This window comes from Urocitellus parryii, chromosome 9 (genome assembly GCF_045843805.1).
Source record: "Urocitellus parryii isolate mUroPar1 chromosome 9, mUroPar1.hap1, whole genome shotgun sequence".
NCBI classification, from domain to species: domain Eukaryota; kingdom Metazoa; phylum Chordata; class Mammalia; order Rodentia; family Sciuridae; genus Urocitellus; species Urocitellus parryii.
The window spans coordinates 82,972,224-82,999,425 of record NC_135539.1 but is presented as its reverse complement, the minus strand read 5'-3'; the positions used below and the strand labels follow the sequence as shown (position 1 = coordinate 82,999,425).

General features: G+C 36.2%; 1 protein-coding gene across 1 annotated transcript in view; it reads right to left on the bottom strand.

Moving 5' to 3' along the window:
* The window catches only part of Lyst (lysosomal trafficking regulator), a 157,074-nt gene that overhangs the window by 53,411 nt on the left and 76,461 nt on the right, over positions 1-27,202 (bottom strand). The window contains exons 24-31 of the mRNA XM_026413069.2: positions 26,996-27,173; positions 25,041-25,210; positions 23,604-23,834; positions 21,807-21,973; positions 20,430-20,582; positions 16,369-16,560; positions 14,911-15,089; positions 5,631-5,837 (exon numbers count right to left, since the gene is read on the bottom strand). Coding sequence (XP_026268854.2) covers positions 5,631-5,837; positions 14,911-15,089; positions 16,369-16,560; positions 20,430-20,582; positions 21,807-21,973; positions 23,604-23,834; positions 25,041-25,210; positions 26,996-27,173 — 1,477 coding nt within the window. The remainder of the gene's footprint in view (positions 1-5,630; positions 5,838-14,910; positions 15,090-16,368; positions 16,561-20,429; positions 20,583-21,806; positions 21,974-23,603; positions 23,835-25,040; positions 25,211-26,995; positions 27,174-27,202) is intronic.

Genomic DNA, 27,202 nt, shown 5'->3' with positions numbered 1-27,202 from the left:
AATTTTGCATTGATACCAATACCACTGTATTTGCTTTTATGACATTTTAAACTGAGAACAGTATTAAATGTCAACAGATGGATCTGGAAATGATTACATTTTGGGCAATATTTAAATTAACATGGAATCACATCATGTAATTTCCCCGAAGCTAAGATGAACACAGGCAATGGTGAAAATATCAAAGCTCATTTTAATGCAACATTTAGTTGCATTAGTCATAAGACAGCTGTCAACTGACCAAAAGAGGAAAAGGAACAGGTGCTATGTGAGTAAAAGCTTGAAGAGTTGGCAAATAAAGAAAAATGGTAAATGACTGGAATATACATGTCTTAAAAGTAGCATTCCTGATATAACTTGTAAAATATTTCAGTTTAGTATTTGGTGGCATTCTAAAGTTATCTTGAAAGACTATCAGAAATGTTTTTATTCATTCTGAATATGCAAAGAAACACATTATTTTCTTTAACACTAACTTGTTCCTAATATCTCATTTTAACATCCTCCGATCAATTGTTGATTATAGTTTCTGGGACTATAAAAGGTGTTATAGGGGGTAGATGCAAACATTTTTCTTTTTTAATTAGCCCTCACAAAACAGATTTCTTGGGAGGCTTGGGGTAGGAGAATGTCTTGAAACTATGAGCTTGAGACCAGCCTGGGCAACAGTAGCAAGACTTAAGCTCAAAAACAAAAAGGAACCGACTCTATTAAACATGTATCCCTACAAAATAATAAAACGCTAAAGGGCATAAAATAAAAATTTTCAATGAAGGTTCTCAGAAGGAAGAGTTCTAAGTGGACCATACAAAGGGAGGATGGTTTTGAAGGTGCTACTGAGTGAGCTGGGTCTAGGGATGAAGAGGGAAAGGGGCTCATGGACACAGGAGAGGGCATTGTGCATAAAACAGCATGGCAGTAGGCTGCACAGGATGTGAAGAAGCAACAAAAGAAGTGACAGAACTACCTAGAAGGAGTGGAGGCTACAAACTGATCTGCTATAGCAGACAAACAGCGTGGGGCTTTAAGATCCAAGCAGACTACAAATGGAGGCTATCTGGTATGCAGGTGAAATCTCAGCACACCACCACATAACAACCTGTGGAGACACTCTTAAGTGAAGCAAGTAAGGGCAGAAGAGGCTTTTCTGCTTACTACCTTCCTGTAGGCTGAGTAGAGGGGGTGATACCGACAGAGGCATGTGTGTGTTTGTGGACAGACTTGGTTATACCTTCAACAGAAATAAACTAAATGAACACACTACCTATAGGGAGAAGGAGGAGAGGAGGGCACAAGTAAAAAGCCAGAAGCTCTCTAAATATGCTGTTTCACAATTCTGCTTTGGGAAAATTAAACAAATTAAAATTTTTTTTAAATTTAAAAATTAAACAAAAACCCAATGGAATCTGTAAAAATAGAAAATAAAAAGAACCTAATTAGTTGGTTAAAGTTGATGGCATAACCAAATAAACTATTTTAAGTGATTTTATAATACTTCATTTTCAATGTATACTCCTGATAGTAACCTAAGAACAAAGAGAACCACAAAAGAATCTTAAGTTACATCTAGTGGGATTGTTATTAGTGGTAATATTAGTTATCATCACTAATTATAATTGTTAGTGACATCTTATTTTAAAAATGGTATACATACAGAAAAATAAAGCAAGTAATTATGTTAATGTCATCTGAATTGTCAACATTAATAAAAAGAACTACAAACATAAAATCCACAAAAAGGAAAAAAGTTACCAGATGAACTCATGATTTCTTTTTCTTTCTAAAAAAAAAAAAAAAAAATTACCTATTTCCTAGCTTTGTCCACTAAAGTGACTGAGAAGAAATAAAAACTAAGAGGAAATGAATGCACTTAGTACCTAGAATTATAGTCCCTAAATACTGTGATCTTGAGAAGAAGAACAGGGATTTCTGGGGAGTATGGTTCAGGTTGTGGGAAAGAAAATCTACAGGAGACCTGGGACATCTTTCTGTACCAGAAATCAAGGAAGTTCATCTTGTTAACTTGTAAAAAGTGGAAAATGCCATGTTAAAAGGACACAAAAACTTCAATCTCTGCAGCATTAGTTTGAATATCAAATAATAATAACTTTTGCTGAGAAAAAACTTTTTAGTTTGAGTAAGTCCCATTTGTTAACTCTTGCGCTACGGGTGTCCTATTGAGGAATTTGATCTTCAGGGTTATATAAAATTACATACAAGAGGAAGTGAGGGGTAAGGGAAGAAGAATACAAGTGGAATAAATGTTTTACAGTAGAGGTGGTGGAGAGAAAAGAGGGGAGGGGAGGGGAGGGGGGATAGTAGAGGATAGGATAGAGAGCAGAATTCATCAGACACTAGAATGGCAATGTGTAAAATCAATGGAAATGTAACTGATGTAACCCATGTGATTCAGCAATCTGTATACGGGGTAAAAATGGAAGTTCATAACCCTTCTGAATCAAATTGTGAAACATGATATATCAAGAAAGATGTAATGTTTTGAACGACCAACAATAAAAAAAATTTAAAAAAAATAATAATAACTTTAATAGACTAAAACACATAGAATTTAATTTATACTACTTGAGTCCATAAAGATCCCTCAAATTAAAACAATATAAAAGTTAGAGACTACAAGGGAATCAACTCATTACTTTAAAATTTAATAAATAGGAAAAGAAACACAGGCTGGGGGAGTAACTCAATTGTAGAATGTTTGCCGGGCTTGCACCCCCAGCACAATTAAAAGAAAAACAGTAGAAACAAACATTTATTCTGCCTTTCCTTCACTGACTATATTTTAAGGTAGTCAAATAATTGACAAGGGAAAGTTTTTCTCTATGATGAATTTTGACAAATAGATAGTAAAGGAATGAGAAACTCAGGGAAATGACTATTTTCTAACTCCTAGGGGAGAAGCAGAATTTGGCAATTATCATTCATGACTGGTATGCTATTAGGTTAAAGATGGATGGTACACTACAGACTGGATGGATCAGGCAAAGCAAAGCAATCAGACAGTCTGTGCCTCCTGCACTGAAATGAGAACAACACAAGAACACGGGGATCCAGCCCAGCCTGTGATCCAGAGCCACAGGGTATGGTCACTGTGTAAAATCTGCAATGTGAGAAACTCTACAGAATAAGTGACCCTGAAAAATACAATGATGGAAGAGAATTGATGTAGATTAAAAATATTTAAGACACCAAACAAATGCAAAATGTGGACACTGCTTGGATCCAGAATCAAGCAAATTAATTATTTAAAAAAATTAGAAGAAAATTGGGAAAATTTCAATACTGATTGGGTATTAAGTGGTAATAATAAATTACTATTAATATTGTGGAGAGTGTCAGGTAAAAAAGATCTTTACCATTTATAGATACAAATTGAGGTATTTCTAGGTGAAATGATTAGATACCTGGGATTTGCTTCAAAATATTACAAAGAAAAACATAGCTGGGTAAAGTCCTAGGGAACCCTTTCCTGATTCTCCCAGGTTATAGATATGTTTGAAAGCTCCCATAAGAAGCTTTTAAAAATCAGGTGCAGTAATTTGGTGTGGAAGTGGCAAGAAGATTATTACAGTAAGCAAGGAAACTGGCAAAGTCTGAGCTAGACTGGGAAGGCAGACCAAAGAGAAGGGGATGCATCTGAGAGACACAGCGGGTAGGTGACTGGCCCTGGTGACAAAATGGATTTAGAAGAAAGTCAACAAGCTGAGTCCAACAGTGATGTCACTGACACGTGGACTAGGAGGAGGCAACTGATGGGGAAAAGAGGGTTGCTAACACCAGGGTTGATTTTTTTAAAAATATTTTTTTAGTTGTAGATGGACACACAATATCTTTTTTTAATTTTTATGTGGTGCTGAGGATCGAACCCAGTGCCTCACATATGCAAGGCAAGCACTTTGCCACTGAGCTACAGCCTCAGCCCCCAGAGTTGGTTTTTAATGGATAGAAACATTGCTGAGTAAAAGGAAAGAAAAAACACCACCTCAAATTTTTCCACAGAAGGGAACAGGAGACAATATGCTGTTTTGGGAAAAGGAAGATAATCAGCGCCCTGGTGCACTTGAGAGTCTCAGTGGGAAAGAGTGCCTGAGGGTATCCCAGGAGAGTCTCAACCCTATATGATGTATTTGAGTTTTCTAGGCATTAAAGGGATGCCTGTTCTTTTAAAATATGACATCAATTAACTTCTTTATTGAGGAACAACTTATGATAAAATCTACAAATAGATACTAAATGCTTATTTCTAGGAGTTTTTTTTTTTTTTAATTAGAGTTTTACATACATAGTAGTTGGGTTTATCCTGACAAATTCACACAAGCGTGGAATCTGATTGCAACTCACGACCCACCTTTTTCTCTTGTCCCCCTCCCATGCCTATTCTCTCTCCTCTGCTCTATGTAACCACTGCCTAAAACAAGCTATTGGAGTCTTACTTTTATCACCCTAAAAATCTCCCTCATGACCCCTTCCAGGCAATTCCTTTCCCCACCACACTTCCACAGACACTGCTTTCCTGAAGCCTATCACCATACTTAGTTTCTCCTGTTCCTGGACTTGATATGAATGACTACAGACTGTGCGTCACTTGTGCTTGGCTGTCCCCTCACCAACTCAGCTGTGTTGAGATTCAACCACGAGGGCAGGGCTATCCGTAATCTGTTCCTCTTTACTGTTGTTGCACAGCAGTCTGCTGTACAAACACACCACACATTGCTTATACATCTGCCTCTGTACATATTTAGGTTATTGCCAGGATTTGGCTATTATGAAAAAGGCTGACGTCGATATTTTTGTATAAGTCTTTTTATGGACATACATTTTAGTTTCTTTTGGGTAAATATCTGAAAATTGCATAGGGTCAAGAGTTTGCATATGTTTAATTTTATAAGAAACTATTTAGCAGACTTCCAAAATGGTTCAATGTACCATTTAAACTCTCCATTGATTGCTTTTTCTTATACAAGGAATTGAACCCAGGAGCACTTAATCACTGAGTCACATCTCCAGCCATTTGTATTTGTTTTTTGATTTAGGGTCTCATTAAGTTGTTTAGGGCCTTGGTAAATTGCTGAGGTTGGCTTTGAATTTGTGATCCTCCTGCCTTAGTCTCCTGAATGACTGGGATTACAGGTATGTACCACTATGCCTGGCTCCATTGGTCACTCTTAAGGTGACAGAATTTATATTCTAAATATTCTTTTTAACTGCTTTTGATCATTCCAATTTTTTTCATCATAATTGACTGGACATTTTTTGATATATGCTGTATGTACTTTTACTTGAGATACTCAGTATATGTGTTTCATAGATAATAAAATACTTTTAAAAAGGCTTCCAGTTATTTAAAAAATACTCCAAGATATGATAATAAATTACAAAGGATCTTACAAGAACTCAGATATAGAACTTCCTAATTTAAGCACTGAAAAAAGATTGGGAAATAAACAGAGAAACCAAATCAACCCCGCATAAAACAATCTAAGAAAGACCTCAGGTTAATAGTTTGTTAAGAATATTATATTCATGACATTAATCATAAAAATACAGTTTAATTTCAGTTATTGTTTTGAAAACTTTACTTACTTACTTTTATCAAATGCTGAGATACTTACTTGCAGGGATGGGCTGAGACAGTCTCTCAGTATTTCCTGATGATTTGGTTCATGAACTATTTCAAATATCTGCTTTCTTTCTTGTGCAGTGTGGGCTGGTGATAAAATATGCACAAGTAGTCTTCCAAGCTGCATTCGGAAGGTTTCCTTACAAGACGATAGAATTTTAGTCCACTGCTGCTTAGAACCACTGACTTTACTTGAACCCTTAAATCAAAATAGGAGTGAATTAGGATCAGACTTCTTAAGTGATAATATACAAACCTCATATAGCCCTAAAGATGAAAGAAGAAAGTAAACAAGCTGAGTCCAACAGTGATGGATATTTTTGTATAAGTCTTTTAATGGACATACATACATTTCATTCTAGATTTTAAAAAATTCTAGAATTAAAACAATATTCAAAGTTAGACATATTGTACCCATATAGGTGGGAGTTTAAGCGAGATGGAGGTGCAATGACATTTATAGCAGCATTATTCAAAATTGCCAAGAAGTAGAAATAATCCAAACATCCATTAATGGATGCATGTATGAAAAAATGCAGTCTATACATACAAGGGGATATTATTCAGTCTTAAATAGCAGTCAAGTGCCCACACATATTTCAACATGGGTGAACCCAGAAAACAGTATGCTAAATAAAATAAGCTGCATACAAATGGACAGATATCATGTGATTTCACTTATATGAGGCATCTAGAACAGTCAAATTATTAGATTAAAAGTGGTTATTGAGGGTGGGTGGGACTGGGTAATGGGAGTTATTGTTTAATAGGAACAGTTGTAGTTTGGGATAACGAAAAAGTTCTAGAGATAGTGGTGCACAAAAACATGAATTACTTAATGCCACAAGCTTGTGCTCTTTAAAGTGGTTAAAATGGTAAATTTTATGTTACACACATTTTATCAATAAAAAAGAGAAAAATGGATGAAAAAGCTAAAGGCTTATGCCATTTAAAAAATTACCAAGGGCTTAGTATTGTAAATTAAAAATTAAACCAAAAACAAAATTATCAAAGAGCAATGGCAGATACACCCACTTTCACTTTGCAATAAGGGGAAGGATTCATAATAAAGAATTAGTACCACAACATTTAGCATAACATTCACAAATTAAGAATGTATATAAGCTGACCATCAATTTGCCCTAACAAATGACTACCTAGGTTGTTTCAATCACTGAAGCTAGCCGACTTCTCGTTAAATCACTTGCCTTGAGTTCAAAATTGGAACCAGTACATTTTGGAGTTGATTCTGAGTTTGGAAAATGACTTCCCAATTACTCTAAGTCCTAAGAGCTCTGTATGAGTGACTTAATTCTAGACGAGTCTGCAGTTTGTTTTGCTGTTCAGAGCTGGACACTAAAATCTAGTTTAGATTAGAGACTGCCAGAGTCATGATTTACGAGTTCTGCTAGAACTGGATCAGTGTTAGTTATCTATGGCATGAACTGACTGATTTGTTCCTCAGGATTATCCGTAAATGACCCATGGAAGCCCAGGTGAGATAACAATAAATGGAACCTGATGCCGCCAGTATTCTCTAAATAATTTTTAAGGTGTTGGGTGTGTTTACTCTAAGATCTAAACTTCAAAATTCAGAAACTCAAGAGTATGGCTGTAAGTAAAGTACTTTAAAAACTGGCTGATATGGACTCAGGTTATGGCTCAGTGGCACAGCGCTTGCCTAGCACGTGTGAGGCACTGGGTTCAATCCTCAGCACCACATTACAAATAAATAAATAAAATAAAGGTATTGTGCCATCTATAGGGAAAAAACAAAACAAAACAAACAGGCTGTTGATTAATATCTCAGTAATCATCAAAGCGTTCCTCTTTCTAATACTGATCTTCCTATACTACAAGATTAGAAAAAGGCTTTCAGGGTCAAGAACATGGCGGCCGCAGAGAGTGGCTGAAATGCCTGTTCTTCAGGCCAGGCGAGCGGAAGACTGACACTGCTTGCCGAGCCCCGTCCTCCGACGGCTGGACCGTGGCCTCGAGTGCCTCGGTTGCCTGTTCGCCGCTGCACCTTCGGGCAGAGCCTGCTCTGGGGTCGTTCTGCATCCCACTGCGAGGGGACCCGTGCTCCGGAGGAGGGGGCCGTAGAGCCGCATTGGCTGGGGCCGGGCGTAGGGCCGAGGAGGGGCGGAGGCCGCGGCCCAGAGGGGGCGGCGACGGCGGCAGGGATTCACTTCTAGAAATCTGGTCTGGAAACAGAAGCAGCAGTTTGTATAATCCCAAGAACTTGCTTATGCCAGGAAGTGGTAAGGGTAACATGAATATCATTGAGGAGATCCAACATGGGGGCAGGAACGGAGATATCAAGTCTCTGACCTCTTCAGCTGCGCCCGCATAGGGAGCCATAAATTGTTTAAATGCTGTTTGCGCAGGATCACTAGGCAATGCTGAGCTGACGTGGATCTGGGGCGAACAGTCTGGGCCCCTCAGAACACACACACCGAGGCCGGATCGGCTGCATTCAAGCTCCGGTTCACCTGCTTCTCGTGACTCAGCACTAACGATCCCGCTGAAATAACTGGTCGGCCCTTCTGAACTTAGAGGTAAAAGCCAACCGAGCCTTCATAGGCAGTGGCCACAGGTTTGAAACGGGGATTGGGAAAGACAGTCAGGACCCACCCGTTGCATTGTTCACCCGGCAAAGGGAATGAAGGGTCACCATTTGCATGGGATACCACCTTGGCAGAGAACTGACATCACGGGCGGAGGAGATAACTTCATTGAAACCAGCGAGACAGGTGTGTAATCCCCTAGCCATCTCTCTCCACACAGCAGGGAAACCTTAAGGGCCCCTCCCAGCTCTCCCGTAAGGGCCCCTCCCAGCTCTCCTGTGAGCTCGATAGCCAGACCGAGGGAATCAAGAGTGGTGCGGGGCTCGCGGCGCAGAACTCCCAGCTACCGCTCCCACCAGTGCTGACAACTGAGGTCTCTTGCACCAGCTACCGGGGGCGTGGCTACCGGAGGGCAAGCAAATTCGCTGGGGGTTCTCAGCCCCAAGCTCTACAAACTTAGAGTCTAAGGGAGGCAAACAGGGAGGGTATGCCCAGGCGTTCATGAAAACAGGGCTCCCAGGAGCAGCAGACCTGGCGTGTAGCCAGTATTGTGGTGAGCGTTACAGGTGAGCGGGGCCTGGCTTGAGGAAACACAAGAGAAGGCCCTAGACACTCAGGATTGTCTGGGAGGAAGAGCTGCTGCACAGTGATTGGTTCCCACCTATTGACAGGAGAAGCTTGGCACAATGGACACAGCTCCAACTACTGGAAGAGAAGTTAATCGAACTCTATGAATGCATTTATTATTATTTTTTTTCTTTTTCTTTCATTTTCATTTTTTTGATGTTGTTCTTTAACTTTTTAAAAATGTTTTTAATTTTTTTATTTTATTATTATTATTATTTTTTAAAATTTTAATTTTCATCTTTTTTATTATCATTATTTTTGTAAAAAAATCATTTTCTTTCTTTCTTTCTTTTCTTTTTTTTGTTTCTTTTGTCTTTTCATTTCTTTTCAATTTTCTTATTCCCCCTTCCTTGACCTGCCTACTCTCATTCTCTTTAGTGACTTCTTCCCTTCCCTTCTAATATCTTTCCTCCAAGCATCAAATAAATTTATAGGAGTAAACACTAACTCAGCAGTCAAACAGAATAAGAAGTAACATGAGCAGCATAAAAAAGCAAGGAAGAAAAGGAGTACAAACAATGAAGGACAGCCTAAATATTCAGGAGGACCTACAGTCATCAGAAAAATGGTCATATAAAGAACTCAAGGAATACCTTAGACAGATGGAATGGAACCTTAAAGAGGATAAGAGACAGCAAATCCAAACAGTGAAAGAACACATTGAAAATGAATTACATAAACAGAGAAAAGAAGAAGTTAAGCATCTTTATCAGGAGATAGAGATTATAAAAAAAATCAAACAATAATTCTAGAAATGAAGGAAACAATAAACCAAATTAAAAACTCAATTGAGAGTATCACTAACAGAGTGGTGCAAGTAGAAGCCAGAACATCAGATAATGAAGACAAAATATATCATCTTGAAAAGAGCCTAGCCAACTCAGAAAGACTGCTAAAAAATCATGAGAAAAACATCCAAGAGATATGGGATAACATAAAAAAACAAACTTAAGAGTCATCGGGATAGAGGAAGGTACAGAGATTCAAACCAAGGGAATTAGTAACTTGCTGAATGAAATAATTACAGAAAACTTTCCAGAAATAAAAAAGGAAACGGATATACAAATTGTAGATGCATACAGGACACCGAGCACACAAAATCACAGTAGACCAACACCAAGACACATTGTTATAAAGATATCCAATATGCAGAACAAAGAGAAAATATTAAAAGCTACAAGAGAAAGGAGGCAGATTACATTCAGGGGTAAACCAATAAGGTTAACAACGGATTTTCATCACAGACACTGAAAGCGAGAAGATCCTGGAACAACGTATTTCAAACACTGAAAGACAATGGATGCCAACCAAGAATTCTGTATCCAGCAAAATTAAGCTTCAGGTACGACAATGAAATAAAAATCTTTCATGATAAACAAAAGCTAAAAGAATTTGCAGCCAGAAAACCAGCATTGCAAAGCATTTTGAGCAAAACACTACACGAGGAAGAAATGAAAAACAATAACCAAAACCATCAGTGGGAAGTGCCTCCGTAAAGACAGAGGGCAAGGGGAAAGCTAATCATGGAGAAACAAACTAAATTTAAAAAAAAAGAAGATAAATAATCAAACATGGCTGGAAGTACAAACCATATATCAATAGTAACTCTAAACGTTAATGGCTTAAACTCTCCAATAAAGCGACATAGGCTGGTAACATGGATTAAAAAAACAAATCCAACAATATGCTGCCTCCAGGAGACACATCTGACTGGAAAAGACATACACAGGCTGAAGGTGAAAGGTTGGGAAAAAATATACCACGCACACGGTCCTCGTAAGCAAGCAGGAGTGGCCATCTTCATATCAAATAAAATCGACATCAAGACTAAGTTAATCAAAAGGGATAAGGAAGGACATTATATACTGTTAAAAGGAACCATTCACCAACAAGACATAACAATTATCAATATTTATGCACCAAATAATGGTGCTATGACGTTCATAAAACAAATTCTCCTCAAGTTCAAGAATCAAATAGACCACAACACAATAATTATGGGTGACTTCAACACACCTCTCTCACCATTGGACAGATCCTCCAAACAAAAGTTGAATAAAGACACTATAGAACTCAATATCACAATCAATAACCTAGACTTAACTGACATATATAGAATATATCAACCATCATCAAGTGGATATACTTTTTTCTCAGCAGCACATGGATCCTTCTCAAAAACAGACCATATATTATGCCATAGTGCAACCCTCAGTAAATATAAAGGGGTGGAGATAATACCAGGCATTTTATCTGATCATAATGGAATGAAACTGGAAATCAATGATAAAAGAAGGAAGGAAAAATCCTACATCACATGGAAAATGAACAATATGTTACTGAATGATCAATGAGTTACAGAGGACATAAAGGAGGAAATCAAAAAATTCTTAGAGATAAATGAAAATACAGACACAACATATCGGAATCTATGGGACACAATGAAAGCAGTTTTAAGAGGGAAATTCATCGCCTGGAGGTCATTCCTCAAAAAAAGGAAAAACCAACAAATAAATGAGCTCACACTTCATCTCAAAGCCCTAGAAAAGGAAGAGCAAAACAACAGCAAATGTAGCAGAAGGCAAGAAATAATTAAAATCAGAGCGGAAATCAACGAAATAGAAACAAAAGAAACTATTGAAAAAATTAACAAAACTAAAAGTTGGTTCTTCGAAAAAATAAATACGATCGACAGACCTTTAGCCATGCTAACCAAGAGAAGAAGAGAGAGAACTCAAATTACTAACATACGGGATGAAAAAGGCAATATCACAACAGATGCTACAGAAATACAGAAGACAATTAGAAAGTATTTTGAAAACCTATATTCCAATAAAATAGAAGATAGTGAAGACATCGATAAATTTCTTAAGTCATATGATTTGCCCAAACTGAGGCAGGAGGATACTCACAACTTAAACAGACCAATATCAATGGATGAAATAGAAGAAGCAATCAAAAGACTACCAACCAAGAAAAGCCCAGGACCGGATAGGTATATAGCAGAGTTTTACAAAACCTTTAAAGAAGAATTAATACCAATACTTTTCAAGTTATTTCAGGAAATAGAAAAAGAGGGAGCTCTACCAAATTCATTCTATGAGGCCAACATCACCCTGATTCCAAAACCAGACAGAGACACCTCAAAGAAAGAAAACTACAGACCAATATCTCTGATGAACTTAGATGCAAAAATCCTCAATAAAATTCTGGCGAATCGGATCCAAAGGCACATCAAAAAAATTGTGCACCATGATCAAGTAGGATTCATCCCTGGGATGCAAGCATGGTTCAATATAAGGAAATCAATAAATGTTATTCACCACATCAATAGACTTAAAGATAAGAACCATATGATCATCTCGATAGACGCAGAAAAAGCATTCGACAAAGTACAGCATCCCTTTATGTTCAAAACATTAGAAAAACTAGGGATAACAGGAACTTACCTCAACATTGTAAAAGCTATCTATGCTAAGCCTCAGGCTAGCATCATTCTCAATGGAGAAAAGTTGAAGGCATTCCCTCTAAAATCTGGAACAAGACAGGGATGCCCTCTATCACCACTTCTATTCAACATAGTTCTCGAAACACTGGCCAGAGCAATTAGACAGATGAAAGAAATTAAAGGCATACAAATAGGAAAAGAAGAACTTAAATTATCACTATTTGCAGATGACATGATTCTATACCTAGAAGACCCAAAAAGGTCTACAAAGAAACTACTAGAACTAATAAATGAATTCAGCAAAGTGGCAGGATATAAAATCAACATGCATAAATCAAAGGCATTTCTGTATATCAGCGACAAAACTTCTGAAATGGAAATGAGGAAAAACACTCCATTCACAATATCCTCAAAAAATAAAATAAAATACTTGGGAACCAACCTAACAAAAGAGGTGAAAGATTTATACAATGAAAACTACAGAACCCTAAAAAGAGAAATAGAAGAAGATCTTAGAAGATGGAATAATATACCCTGTTCATGGATAGGCAGAACTAACATCATCAAAATGGCGATATTACCAAAAGTTCTCTATAGGTTTAATGCAATGCCAATCAAAATCCCAATGGCATTACTTGTAGAAATAGATAAAGCAATCATGAAATTCATATGGAAAAATAAAAGACCCAGAATAGCAAAAGCAATTCTAGACAGGAAGTGTGAATCAGGCGATATAGCGATACCAGATTTCAAACTATATTACAGAGCAATAGTAACAAAAACAGCATGGTACTGGTACCAAAACAGGTGGGTGGACCAATGGTACAGAATAGAGGACACAGAGACTAATCCACAAAGCTACAACTATCTTATATTTGATAAAGGAGCTAAAAGCAAGCAATGGAGGAAGGATAGCATCTTCAACAAATGGTGTTGGGAAAACTGGAAATCCATATGCAACAAAATGAAACTGAATCCCCTCCTCTCGCCATGCACAAAAGTTAACTCAAAGTGGATCAAGGAGCTAGATATCAAATCAGAGACTCTGCGTCTGATAGAAGAAAAAGTTGGCTCCGATCTATATATTGTGGGGTCGTGCTCCAAATTACTTAATAGGATACCCATAGCACAAGAGTTAATAACAAGAATCAACAAATGGGACTTACTTAAACTGAAAAGTTTTTACTCAGCAAGAGAAACAATAAGAGAGGTAAATAGGGAGCCTACATCATGGGAACAAATTTTTACTCCTCACACTTCAGATAGAGCCCTAATATCCAGAGTATACAAAGAACTCAAAAAATTAGACAATAAGATAACAAATAACTCAATCAACAAATGGGCCAAAGGACCTGAACAGACACTTCTCAGAGGAGGACATACAATCAATCAACAAGTACATGAAAAAATGCTCACCATCTCTAGCAGTCAGAGAAATGCAAATCAAAACCACCCTAAGATACCATCTCACTCCAGTAAGATTGGCAGCCATTATGAAGTCAAACAATAACAAGTGCTGGCGAGGATCTGGGGAAAAGGGTACTCTTCTACATTGCTGGTGGGACTGCAAATTGGTGCGGCCAATTTGGAAAGCAGTATGGAGATTCCTGGGAAAGCTGGGAATGGAACCACCATTTGACCCAGCTATTGCCCTTCTCGGACTATTCCCTGAAGACCTTAAAAGAGCTTACTACAGGGATACTGCCACATCGATGTTCATAGCAGCACAATTCACAATTGCTAGACTGTGGAACCAACCCAGATGCCCTTCAATAGATGAATGGATAAAAAAAAAAAAGTGGCATTTATACATCATGGAGTATTACGCAGCACTAAAAAATGACAAAATCATGGAATTTGCAGGGAAATGGATGGCACTAGAGCAGATTATGCTTAGTGAAGCTAGCCAATCCCTAAAAAACAAATACTAAATGTCTTCTTTGATATAATGAGAGCAACTAAGAACAGAGCAGGGAGGAAGAGCAGGAAGAAAAGATTAACATTAAACAGATACATGAGGTGGGAGGGAAAGGGAGAGAAAAGGGAAATTGCATGGTAATGGAGGGAGACCCTCATTGTTATACAAAATTACATATAAGAGGTTGTGAGGGGAATGGCAAAATAAACAAGGAGAGAAATGAATTATAGTAGGTGGGGTAGAGAGAGAAAATGGGAGGGGAGGGGAGGGGGGAATAGGAAAGTAGAGGATAGGAAAGGTAGCAGAATACAACAGTTACTAATAGGGCATTATGTAAAAATGTGGATGTGTAACCGATGTGATTCTGCAATCTGTATTTGGGGTAAAATTGGGAGTTCATAACCAACTTGATTCTAATGTATGAAATATGATATGTCAAGAGCTTTGTAATGTTTTGAACAACCAATAAAAAAAAAAAAAAAGAAAAAGGCTTTCAGGGTATAGATCTAGAAACCAAGGTTGCATGAGGTGAGTCATTTTGGAATGGGGAAATAAGCAATATATATTACTTGATTATTAAAACTTTAAGTGGTCTGAGTTTCAGAAGACTCTCTGAAAGAGCACAAAGAAATAGATTTTGGAAATGTAGTACATACACATATTATCTTTATTCCTTTTGTGTGAATGAACATTTCCCAAGTAATATACTTACAATAGATACCTTGAATCCCTCAACCAGGTAGGTGAATATCTCTCTTTGAAATGGATTGAAAACAGAAGGCTGTTCATGATGCATATTTTCCTCAAAAATTTCAGTCTGGGAAATTGAGGTCTTGTTTTGAGTTGCATTTTCTGGAGTTCTTAAAATGTCAATAATGTCTGAATTAAACTCTTTGAATTAAAAAAAAAACAAAAATTATTAGTCAAATCACAATACTACCATTGTAAGTAACAATCATGCTTGTAAAAATATTCTATGCAATTACTAATTCAATTATCACAATATAAATGTGGGACGGTATACAAGACAGTATATACAGTATAGTAGAGGAAGAATTCACCTAAAACAATGCAGATTTAAAAATACATTAAGTCATTAAAATTTAACTTACTAGAAAAGATGAATTAATTAAATACATTAAGATTTAACTTACTAGAAAATACGAATTAAACTGCAAAATTATTAGAACCATAAGACTCTTGTACAAATCAAACATAAAGACCTCATAATATTTGCATAGCTAGATCTGCAGAACTGTTTCACTGTATGTACAATCCAATTAATGTGATAATCCTGGTTCAGTTTTGGAGGATAGCCTGGGAACTGTTGCCCCAAATGTAAATTACAAAAGTTAAGACAAAATATCCCCCTTGGGTTTTTTGCTTTTCTAGTGATTAACAATCATTCTTTTCTTTTCCCTGCCTTTCTGAGGTTACCTAAAATTTTTTTTTCCAGCTTTATTGGGCATGATTGTGAAACAGACATTGTGTATTGTGGGTATTTAAAGTGTAAATGTGATGTACTGGCTTACATATACATTGTCAATGATGCCTCAATCAATCTGCTACCTACCACACACTTCTATCTATATAACATTCCTTTTTTTGAGATATGGTCTTGCTGTGTTGCTCAGGCTGGTCTCAAACTCCTGTCATTATCCTGATAGTGATATTGTACTATAGTTTTGCAAGATTCACTGAGGGAAAACAAAGTAAAAGGTACACAGGATCTCCCAATTATTTCTTAACAACTTAATGTGAATCTATAATTACATCAAAAGAAAAGTTAAAATATTAGACCAAATTACTCTAAAATCAACAGTCAATCTAGGGTTCCATTTAACACATTAAAAATCATCCTTTTATTCCAAATTATCCATTCCAGGTAAGAAATTCCTTTAATAATGTAGATGTTAAGAACAGAAAAAAAATGCAGTTTAAAAATTTGAAACCTAGGGGCTAGGAATGTGGCTCAAGATGTAGCGCGCTCGCCTAGCATGCGTGCGGCCTGGGTTCGATCCTCAGCACCACATACAAACAAAGTGTTGTGTCTGCCGAAAACTAAAAAATAAATATTAAAAAAAAAAATTGAAACCTAATGGGTTCCTCTGAAGTTACTTTTCTTTACATTCGCTGTCTGAGGAAGGACAAGCCAATTCTGTGTTCCTACCTTGGTAAATAATCCTGTTGACTGCTAGGACAGTGAGCCTCTGCAGCCTCTGGGCGAGCTCTGCCTCAGTTGCCTGGCTAGGGCTCTCCTGGCTCATTCTCCTCTGCATCATGGTGTGGAGCTCGTCGCTGGCCACTGAGCGCATTTTTGTCAGAAGAGATTCTGTCTGAGCCAGGGGATATTTTCTAGGACCTTCAAGTACATAAATTAAAATGTGCAAAGCCAGTGTTAACGACAATCAAGAAATTTATTTTTACTACAACTTTTTGGTTATTAGACCACAAAAAGACAGACTTATTTATTACAAAATGAATTTATATAAAGGAAAGAAAGAGAAAGAAATTAAAAGAAAGTGTTATTTTCCCCTTTTCCAAGAAGTGCAACAGTACTACTGGTTCTGAAGTCCAAAATAACCAGGTCAAAGCCCATGATATAGTTTAACAGGAAGAATATCATTTCTGAAGGTTTGAGTCTTCTTAAATACTCAAAGTATTAGATGGGCATAAGTGGTTCAGAATGTTTTGGTAAAATATTTTCCAATACTGTTTCACTTTCTTGTGTTTCAAAATCATCAACAGAGTTTTAAAGTATGTCATGTTTAATAAGAACATTACTATTTCTAGATAATTACTGTTGTTGAATTTTATAAAGTAGTTTTGAAAATCATATATGACGACAAAGTAGAAATTAGCCAATAAAAATAAAGAGATTAGAAGGGTGAATGTAAGCCCAGTGATTTGCTATTAGAATGATTTGGTGCAGATGCATCATTTGGAATTCAGTGCTACATGAATATTTTCTGAGAAATTCTTTGTCAGATTGGACAGACTGGATTGGTGCTCTTGCACCATTACTGCACCTGCTCTGGAAGGTACCACACCTGTAGTGCATCCAGGAGAAAACATGGGGGAAGAGTCTTGATTTAATGGGCTGAAGGAGAAGGGCATCGGAAGTTGACCATAGGAACCAAAATGACGTCTTGGCGGGTGAGGAATAATGGAACCCTTCATTGGAATTGAACCTTTGTTTTAAATCATGAAAATATGTCAATTTCCATAAATAACTTCTATAAAAATGGCTTATGTATGAGTAAACTATAATAGGTTTTGATGACTTATCCTGCGAGACATTTAAAAATTTTATAGTTATTTTACATTGCACATTTGATGGGTATAGTCACTCATGAAACAACAAGAAACAAACAAAAAGTATCCTGGTTGTATCCTGGTCTCATTCAATAATAACACTGTCAGGCAGAGTCCTTAGTTCAGGCAGATTCTTCCCTGATGTCTATGTCTCTGACCACTTTCCCACTGGTGATTGACAGTTGCCATCCAGAGGGAGGGCAGGGAACAGAAAGAAGGAATGCTGTCCTATCCAGCACTGCATGCTGGGAAAGTGGGGGGCATGTTAGCACTTCTGCTGTCGAGCCACATGGAGTTGATGTGGCCTTAAGTACATTTCTTTCTAACCCTCAATTTCCTCATATGTAAGACGTGGATTAGAAATATAATAAAATTTACCTCACAGGTAGATATTTATCATTATCTCACAGTATATTCAATATATTTATTTATATGCTTATTGCTTATTCTAATTCAAGTTCCAAGAGGACAAGTAAAATAGTAGCTGGTACATGGTTGGTTCTCAGTATTTGATGATTGAATGAATGGATCAAGAGTGTTATTTTCTGAATTAAATTAAATAATGTATGTGAAACACAATATCTGCCTCATTCTTTATAAAGAATAAAAAATTATTAATGGCTGGTATTTTTATGGACTAAAAACAAAAAAGAAATTCATTTGTATGTGAATTATATTAATAATACAAAACTATCTACTATCTGTATGAATGACAATTTAGATACATATGTATAATGTATATAATTAATATATAAATAATATCCCAATGCTGACTAACTTCATGCATTCAGATGACATGTAAAATTTTTGATATTGATATGCAAGGAAGCAGAGAGGATACATTTAAAATAATGTACTTTACTGTCCTGTTTATAAGGGCAAAAACAAACAAGTTACAAAACTTTGTTTATTGAATAAAAGGAAGATCATGATACATCAATTCAAGAGATTAACATTAATTCATTAAAATGTTTATTGATATTTCCATATGTCTATAATATATTAATTAGAAATAGAAATCAGTTTGTAAATAGTAGGTACACAGCATGATGCCATTTAGGCAAAATTACATCTTTCTCCTTATATATATATCCATGCCAAGAAGAGACACAGAGGCCAGGGAATTGGGACTCCGTTCTCCGAACTCAGTGCTATTTGCAGGATGGGGTCCTGCAAAGGGAGGTGTCTGCAAGGCATCTACTGGCATGTAGGAAGCTGTGCAGTATACCACTAGACCTGGGACAGGAAACAATCTACCTGGTACAAAAGAGAGGTACAAAGGTCAGCCAGCTCAGGAGGAGGGACAGCTCAGGTAATAAATAATAAGACATAGGGGCAGAAAGGTTAGTTACATGAATGTTTCAGAAGTTTTATCTATGGAAGTTTTATTTAGAAAAAGTTAAATTACTATAAGACATATGTTTAAATTTTTTTCTATATGGGTGAAGTTTTTAGGACTTTAAAATTCTGCAGAGCATTGAACATAAATAAGTGGATTAGTGTGAATAGAAGAAAGATTTGGTATTAAAAGTCTTTAAGTCTGGGCTGGGATTGTGGCTCAGTGGTAGAGCGCTCGTGTGGGACCCAGGTTCGATCCTCAGCACCACATAAAAATAAAGGCATTGTGTTGTGTCCATCTACACCTAGAAAATAAATATTTTTTTTAAAAAGTCTGTAAAGGTAATTAAATTTAAGAAAAACAATAGTACTCTGTTTGGAGATACTTAAGTGTTTGTGTAAACACATGTGTAGGTACATATAAAAGTCTACTAAACACAGATGTACACATATGTGCATGTGCTCGCGCATGTATCCTGTTTGTGGTTTTAGTTATCTTTCCAGATTATGTTTGTATAAAGGGAATAGCAGGTTTTGTGGAAAACCTAAGGAGGTCTTTTAACATCAACACAGATTATTGGATAACATGTGCTAATTTACAGCTGGTTCTGATGCCACGTGCATTCTAACCGAGTACATGCCAGAGGCCATTGCCTGCCTCACTACTGCAGCAACCCCTCCTTGACTCCCCACTACCTCTTTTGCTCTCCTCTAATTCACATTCTATAGAAGCCAGAGGCATTTTTTCCCCCTACAGTACTAGAAATTGAATCCAGAGTGCTATACCGCTGAGCTACACCCCACCCCTTTTCATTTTTTATTTTGAGAGAGTCACTAAGTGTCCCAGGCTGCCTTGGAACTTGCAATCTTCCTGCCTCAGCCTCCCAAGAAGCAGAGATTACAGGTGTGTGCCACCATGCTAAGCTCAGAGTCACCCTTACAAAATGAACATCTGATTAGATCATGACTTAAAACTTTGACAACTTCCCATTAGAAAAAAATTCCCAACTCTCTGAAACGATCCATATGGTTATCCATGAACAGGCCTGCACTATCCTGGACAGCCTCATCTGGCTACACTCTCTCCTCCAGGGCCACATTCTAGCTAGAGGGCTTTCTTTCAGTTTTCTGAACAAGCTGAGCTCTTCCCCAACCTTGGACCTGTTGCCTATGCCCCTCACTCTACTTATAACACTTTTCCTTGACTCTACCTTTCTCATCCTTTATGAATGTACTGAAATTTCACTTCCACAGAGACCTGAAGTAAAGCCAGTCACCCCACTATGCTCTATTCCAGCCCTCTGCACTTCCTGTTATTTGATAATCTCTTCTGGGGCAGAATCTGTTTTTTAACTATTATAACTCCAAAATTTAACCTAGTGCTTGACATGGTAGATGACTTAAGAAATAACTGATCAAGAACTGAAAATAAAGTAGTAGAATAGTTTCCTTTGGGAGGAAATTTTCTCAAATTTTATAGTTCAACTTTTTAACCTGAGAAATATTTTAGATACGAAAATATAGGAAAGTCAAACTACTTTCAATTTATAATTATTAAAACATCACTTTAACACTCACCAGCAATGCTCCTCCGCTTCTGAAACACAACATGATGGGGGGCAGAAGGTAACTGGACTGAATCAGGAAGGCTTTCAGAGTCATGATTTGCGGTGCTCCTTATGAACTCCATGGCCGCCTGGAGGACTCTAAGCTGCAGTGCAATAGCCATACCTAAAAACAGAAGAGACTGGAATGTTATCCAGCTAAGAGTTGACTTTTTAAATTTTTATATATTTCATATGTCCAATATTGTTTAGGTATCCACTATCTAAATAATAATATCCCAAATAATACATAATATCCATATCTAAACAATATTTTGATATTAATTTAAAATTTTTTAAATTAAAATGTTTTTAATTTAAATCTTTTTAAATTTGTGACAGTGATATTTTATTGTACTAAAGGATTTTCTTGAGCACATGCAATTATAGACAGGAGTCGGCTACAAAGAGGTTTTTTAAACTACAGTTGCATTAGGAAGATTTCAGACAGTGTAGTATTTATGCCACTGTCAAGTTTATTTTCAATCATTTCTAATATTCTTTACAATACCATATGTTTTGCAAATTTAATTTTACTATTCATTCATTAAGAAAATATACTGAGAAAGGTCATTATAGATTTTACATAAAAAACAGTAACATTTACAAGTGAATATTCCTCTTTTAAAATATCAGTCCTATTGTTTTTACACAATTATTTTGCAAAACAATTCTGAAAAGATAATAATTCATATTTAGAGTGATAAACATTTTAAATTTCATAGCATTAAGGTCTCATTTCAATAAAGCAGTACAGCTTGTTCTTTTTAATTTTAATTAGGTCTATATGACAGCAAAATGTATTTTGATTCATTGTACACAAATGCAGCACAACTTTTCATTTCTCTCAATGTGGGTTCTCAGTGATAGTATTTTAAAACTATGTTTAAACGCAATTTTTAAAGCAAATATCCAAATGGACTCTATAAAATTTTAAAGGAAAAAAGTAATACATGAATTTATATAATTTTACATAATTGTTTCAAAGAACACTTTTTTTTTGGTACCTACAACAAATGTTCAACCCACAATTCTCACATTTCCAAGTGTTACCTTCACTTTAATATTTGCCATTAAAGAAAACTATAGGGCATGACTATTCCACATAGAATTTCAATTCTACTTGGCAAGAAAAACCAGTAGCTGATGGCAGCTTCCTATGATGTGCTGCCAGCTACTATGTCAAGGCATCACTATCTTTACCATTCCAAAATGCTGCCTTTTAAAGCCAATCAGTATCATCACAAAGTTAGGGTTAAGCCTTTAGGAAAAAAGAGTTACCAAGAGAAAAGAAATTAGGCCCCCCAAAAATGTTTGGCTACCTCTCAGATCCATAAAAATTAAATCTTACTTTGTGTCCTCTTGTTTTTGCTATTTTGAAGATATCCAAGGAGTACAATAAGGTCTTCAATAACTCTAAAATACTGTGAGCCTGAGGAACTGCACGCGTGAATCGTCACTGCTATGAAAAGTTGCTGTATATCACAGGCAAGCAATCTGTATTCATTCACAGGAAGGCTGAAGATGACCAAAACACAATGCAGGACATTGTAAGAACCAATAATTTAAGACCACAAGAACTGGTTTCAATTCCCATTCTACCAGCATGCATTTATTCAATATTTATTCATGTTTACTCTATGGCAGGTAGCACATTGCATACTAGGAACAAAAATGAGAAGATACACTTTGACTTCTGTCAAAAATATAATCTTTACCAGACAGGTAAAGAGATCCTTATCAACAGTAAGTGGTGGTAAGTGCAACAACAGAGGTTAACACAAGATACCATGGGAATGCAGAAGCAGGTTCCTAGTCTGCACTAAGGGGGAAGGGTATGAGGGTATGAGCAAAACCATAAAGAGAGGCTCCCCAAAGAAGGTGAGCTTGAGAAGATCAATTAGCCTTCTGAACCTCACTAGTGTAAACTATAGTTATTTTAAGGATTAAAAGAGATAATAAGTTTGAATGTGTTTTATTCACTTCTAAATATATACTGAATATGAATCAGTTACTTCTGTCCCTCAATTTCAGCCTTGATAACCTACTTTGGTATATGCTGTTAGACCTCTTCCCTTCATTCATCTTTTTTTTTTTTTTCAAATCAAGCAAGGGTTAGACATGGTAACTGCATATAGAGCAGCACACGGGGACTATCAATAAGCACAATTCATCTTTTTACAGAATAGAAGCAAAAACTACTTTTAGAACAAGTTGCAGGTACCCTTTACAATTTATCAATTTCATAAATTGTTCTGAAATCAAGACTAAGCATTTTGAGGAAATAATACTTGGTATTTCTTTTTATTTCTCATATATCAAGTATATAGACCCTAAATATAGTAAGTGTCCAATGAAAGTTGAACTGAGTAGAGTAGAAGTTGTCTCTGGCCTAGAGAATCACTAAAGATATACTCTCTTCTCTCTGAAAGAATATAGATAACATTTAATGCTTTAATAGGCAACAAGATTTATTCATGTTTACTCTAAAGATTTGTATCTTATCATTATGCTAGTAAAAATAGTATGCTGTGTGTGCATCATAAATGGAGACATCAAAGATATAAAATCTGAATAAAAATCTAATCTCAACATATTTTTAAAGCTGTTAATCAATTGCCAATGTACTTTTGACTACTAGAAATTAATTTATGATACTAGTGATAGAATATGACTATTATAAATTAATTTATTCAGGGATAGTGATAGAGTATGCTAATAGTAAGATAGCATGGTGAGTTCAAAACAGACTTTTGAAGTGAGACAGATTCAGTCCTCAAGTTCTCTCTTGTTTACTGGCTGTCTGATATTCAGTGAACTACTGTATCTTTCTCCTCCTCAATTTCCTATTCCTGATGAGGGTAACAATTTTTATAATCCTATGGTGGAAGCTTAGCAAATCTATTTGGGGGCAGTTAAACTTATTTGTCTTCAGGTTCTAAATATCTAAAAATAGGTCAAATACCCTCTTCATAACTAAACTTTGCTGGAAATTATGCCCTCTCCAAGCTAATTTAATTTCAAAATTTTTGTGGCAAAGAACTTTGAAAGCATTATGAAAAGTTACACTTTAAAGTTAGCTCTTACTAAAGTTTCTTTTTCTAAAGGACTTATCAGATGTAAATTTAAGTAACAATTTAAAACTTACCTTTTTTCTAATCCATTCAAAGCTGCTACTGTGTTACATAACACATAGAGCAGACCATTATCCAACAACAAATCTGCTACCTTAGAACAAGAATTCAAAATTTGGAGAAGAAGTAAAAGACCATTATGCAAGAGTATGTTGTCATACAGAGAGGTCTCTATTAGTCCCAGAATAGGAATCACAGACCATTTCTGAAAAAGTCCCATGTTCTTTACGTCTTCCAGATCAAATCTATAATAAAAAATAAATTAAGAACATGTTAGAAGCAATAGTCACAAAAGTAAGAAAAAATGGGCCATTATGTTAGCCTGATTTGATGCTATAAATTTGGGTCATTTTGTTAACCTGATTTGAAGCAATAAGAAAATAAATTTGGGAAATAAGGATCCTTAATCTTTTTAAAGATTATAAACCCTCTCCAATAATAAGATAAAAGCTGTTGTCAGAAGTCCATCCCAAGATAAATATGCAAACATTCAAAAGAAATATGTATACTGTTTTATATCTGTAACTGACTTTAATCCATTCATGTGCCCCTTATATCTAAGGCATTCCTGCTACGTAACAAGCATACAGGATTATTATTGTTATTTTACATAGTATTTGAAAGACAATGAGCTAGTAAGAAGAGGTTCAGCACAAAGGAATGAATGAATCTTAAGTTCTTGTTCCAAAACTATTTGTCTTGTGATGCAGCTAAATTATTTAAGCACCTCACCTGTCAAATATGTGTTATGATATCTGCCCTACTTTCTTCTCAAGAATCAGAGGAGATAATACAGAATCACTTTGAAAAAACTAAAAGCTATATGCAAATGAAAAGTGCTATTGAAATCTCAATAAATAAGTAAATTCCTCAGGGTTTGAATCTGTCTACTGCAATAAGGAGACAAACATTTCTCTTTTTAATAAACAGAAATAACAAAAATAATGTTTCTGTGAAAACTTTGGGTGAAAAATATTCTTTTACTTTGCACTTATTTGTTAATTCTTCAGCACTACTCCAGGGCCAAATCTCAGGAATCAAGACATGCAGGAATTTAAAGTGAGGGTCTCCCTCTTCTTCCAGAAGACCTGAGGCTCTGAGGGGAGGGAGGAGGTCCTGCTCTGACCACTCCTATAACCCATGGTTGAGAACACATTAGCCATCTCTCTTTTCAGGTAACTTGCTCATGTTAGTACAACAAGCCAAATCTTACTTTATAACTTTCTTTCATTTGATACAGCATTTCTTTGTTTCTAGATTTTAGCTAGTGAATTAAATACAAAGGAAGAAGTAATATTTGAAAGGATATCATATGCAAAATAATAAATTGATTTACCTGGAAAATGACTAGATTTTTTTCTAAAGTTGACAAATGATTTTAAGAGTGCACTTACTAAATTTGACAGTTAAGATTAAAAAAAGAAACAATTATGGTGGAAGAACCCACTTACTCTTCATCAAGGCCAATATGTCGACCAAAGAACATTTCAATGAAGCATTCTAACAATTCCTGAGTCCCTCGATGCAGATACAACTGGTTGGCTAACAAGGAAAAGCCACGATTCTTCAGAAATTTATCTTTTTGTTCCTTAGATGCTCTATTAAAATATGCATGTAAGAGCTAAAGAAAAAATTCATGACAATTTAGATCATACATTAAATTTGATATAATACATATATAATACATACAAGTCAGTATATCACACTTGTATTTATAAGTTATTGTATAAGTTATTCAGAAATATAGAAGAACACAGAAAGCTCAATGAAAGACTCCCTCTATAGTAAGAGGAACTTTGTCTCTGACTGTGGAACGCTAGGAGTGACTCTCTCAGAGACTTTTAAACACTGCTGTGATGAAAAACCAGCCATTTCAGCAGACTGGCAGCCTTGGTGGAATTTAAGTGGAATGAATACATGTGCTTAATTCTGAAGGAAATAAAATCAGTGCACGAGGCTCTCCCTGTGAATCTACATCTATTTGCTTAGAGCTCTATTTCTAGACTACTTGACAGGCTATTTATCCTGAACACAGGCCTGATTTTCCACCCTTACTTTTTTAAAGACAACGTGTATACAACTTACTTTCCTTTCATGGTTCTGAACTTAGATGGATCTTAGCTCCATCCCATAGATTTCAAGGTGAACTTACTTTGGGCTTTTCTCCCCACCTGAAATTATGAAGGTATCTTTCTCTCTTCCACCTTAGCAAGTCTCTCAAATCTGTTGGTCCTTTGACTTCATTACTCCAGGCTGGAAACTCCTGAATTCCCCTGGACTTCCAAGTGAGCCTCTGGGACCAGTGGTCTCTCCCCTGACTACTATGCTAGCCTTCGAAGGGAGCATGTCCACCTCTCCCTATTTTTCAGTCCCTCCCTCACAGTGGTGATAGACTACCATTCCTCAAACATATATTTTTATTGCCTTATTTAAAAAGCTTCCTAAGTTGACAGTATACTATCCAGTTGTTTCCCCCCACAAATCCTTCCCTGTGTCTGCATCAGAATTATTTGCTCCCCCTCTGCTCGCATTCTTCTTTATCAGTGCTGCCACTGCAGCATGCAGCATGGCCCCTTGCGTTTTATGTGTTTGGGTTTGTGACCCTCTTCTTCATGGGACCACAAACTCTTTGAATGTAGGGGCTCAAGTTACTCCCCTCTGTACCCCACAGAGCAACCAGTGCTCTGCGTGCAGCTCAGTGCTCTCTGCATGTGAAATGGAAGCACAGTGAATACTAGGTGGAACTGCAAGTGATTATACAATCTCTACATCCAGACAAACTAAAGAGAATGAGAATCTTTAAAAGACCACTCCAGCCACTTGGTTGCTTTCTACTCGAAGCCATTCATATTAAATATTTATTCATTTGACAATCCATTTTGGACAACTCTTATATACCAGACACGAGATATGAAGAGTTTATTTTCATGTGAGAGATTAAAACATAAGTCCACAGAATAAGTGAAAGATAAATATAAGACATAAATATGATGGTTTGATAGAAAAAATAAAGAATAGTGCTAGAAGGAAGTAATTTTGATAAGGTGATCAGGGAAGTTCTTTTGAGAAGATGACATCTGAGCTGACACCTGAGGTAGCGTCTAAACTCTGATGTTCTGCCTATGTAGGCGAGATCTCAGTGAACCACACTTACCTTGTGAATTTTTGTGACATAGATTTACTAAATGTTTAGATGTATGAATTTCTTGGTAGATTTAAAAAACATTGGAATGAATAAATATATGGATAACTTAAAACTGGATGATACACACAAAATATAATAAAAACTACATTAGTTCATTATTCCTAAATATAAAATAAAGCTTTACATAAATATTCAAGTTTTTAAATATACATATGTTTATTTTCTGAATTAAAACAGCATTCATGTAGTGTTTGCGCTTACTTTAATAACTCTTTGTTGTATAGCTGGCAAAGGGTGGTTAACGAGGACTAAAAGTGTATCTGCTTGAATGATCTTGTCCATCACATCCTCAAGCATCATATCAGGCAGGATGAGAAGAACGCCACTTAAGAGTTCATACAGTCCACAGCATACAGGTTCCAAACAGTCTTCAGTTACACTAAAATAAAGACCAAAAAGTGTAACACA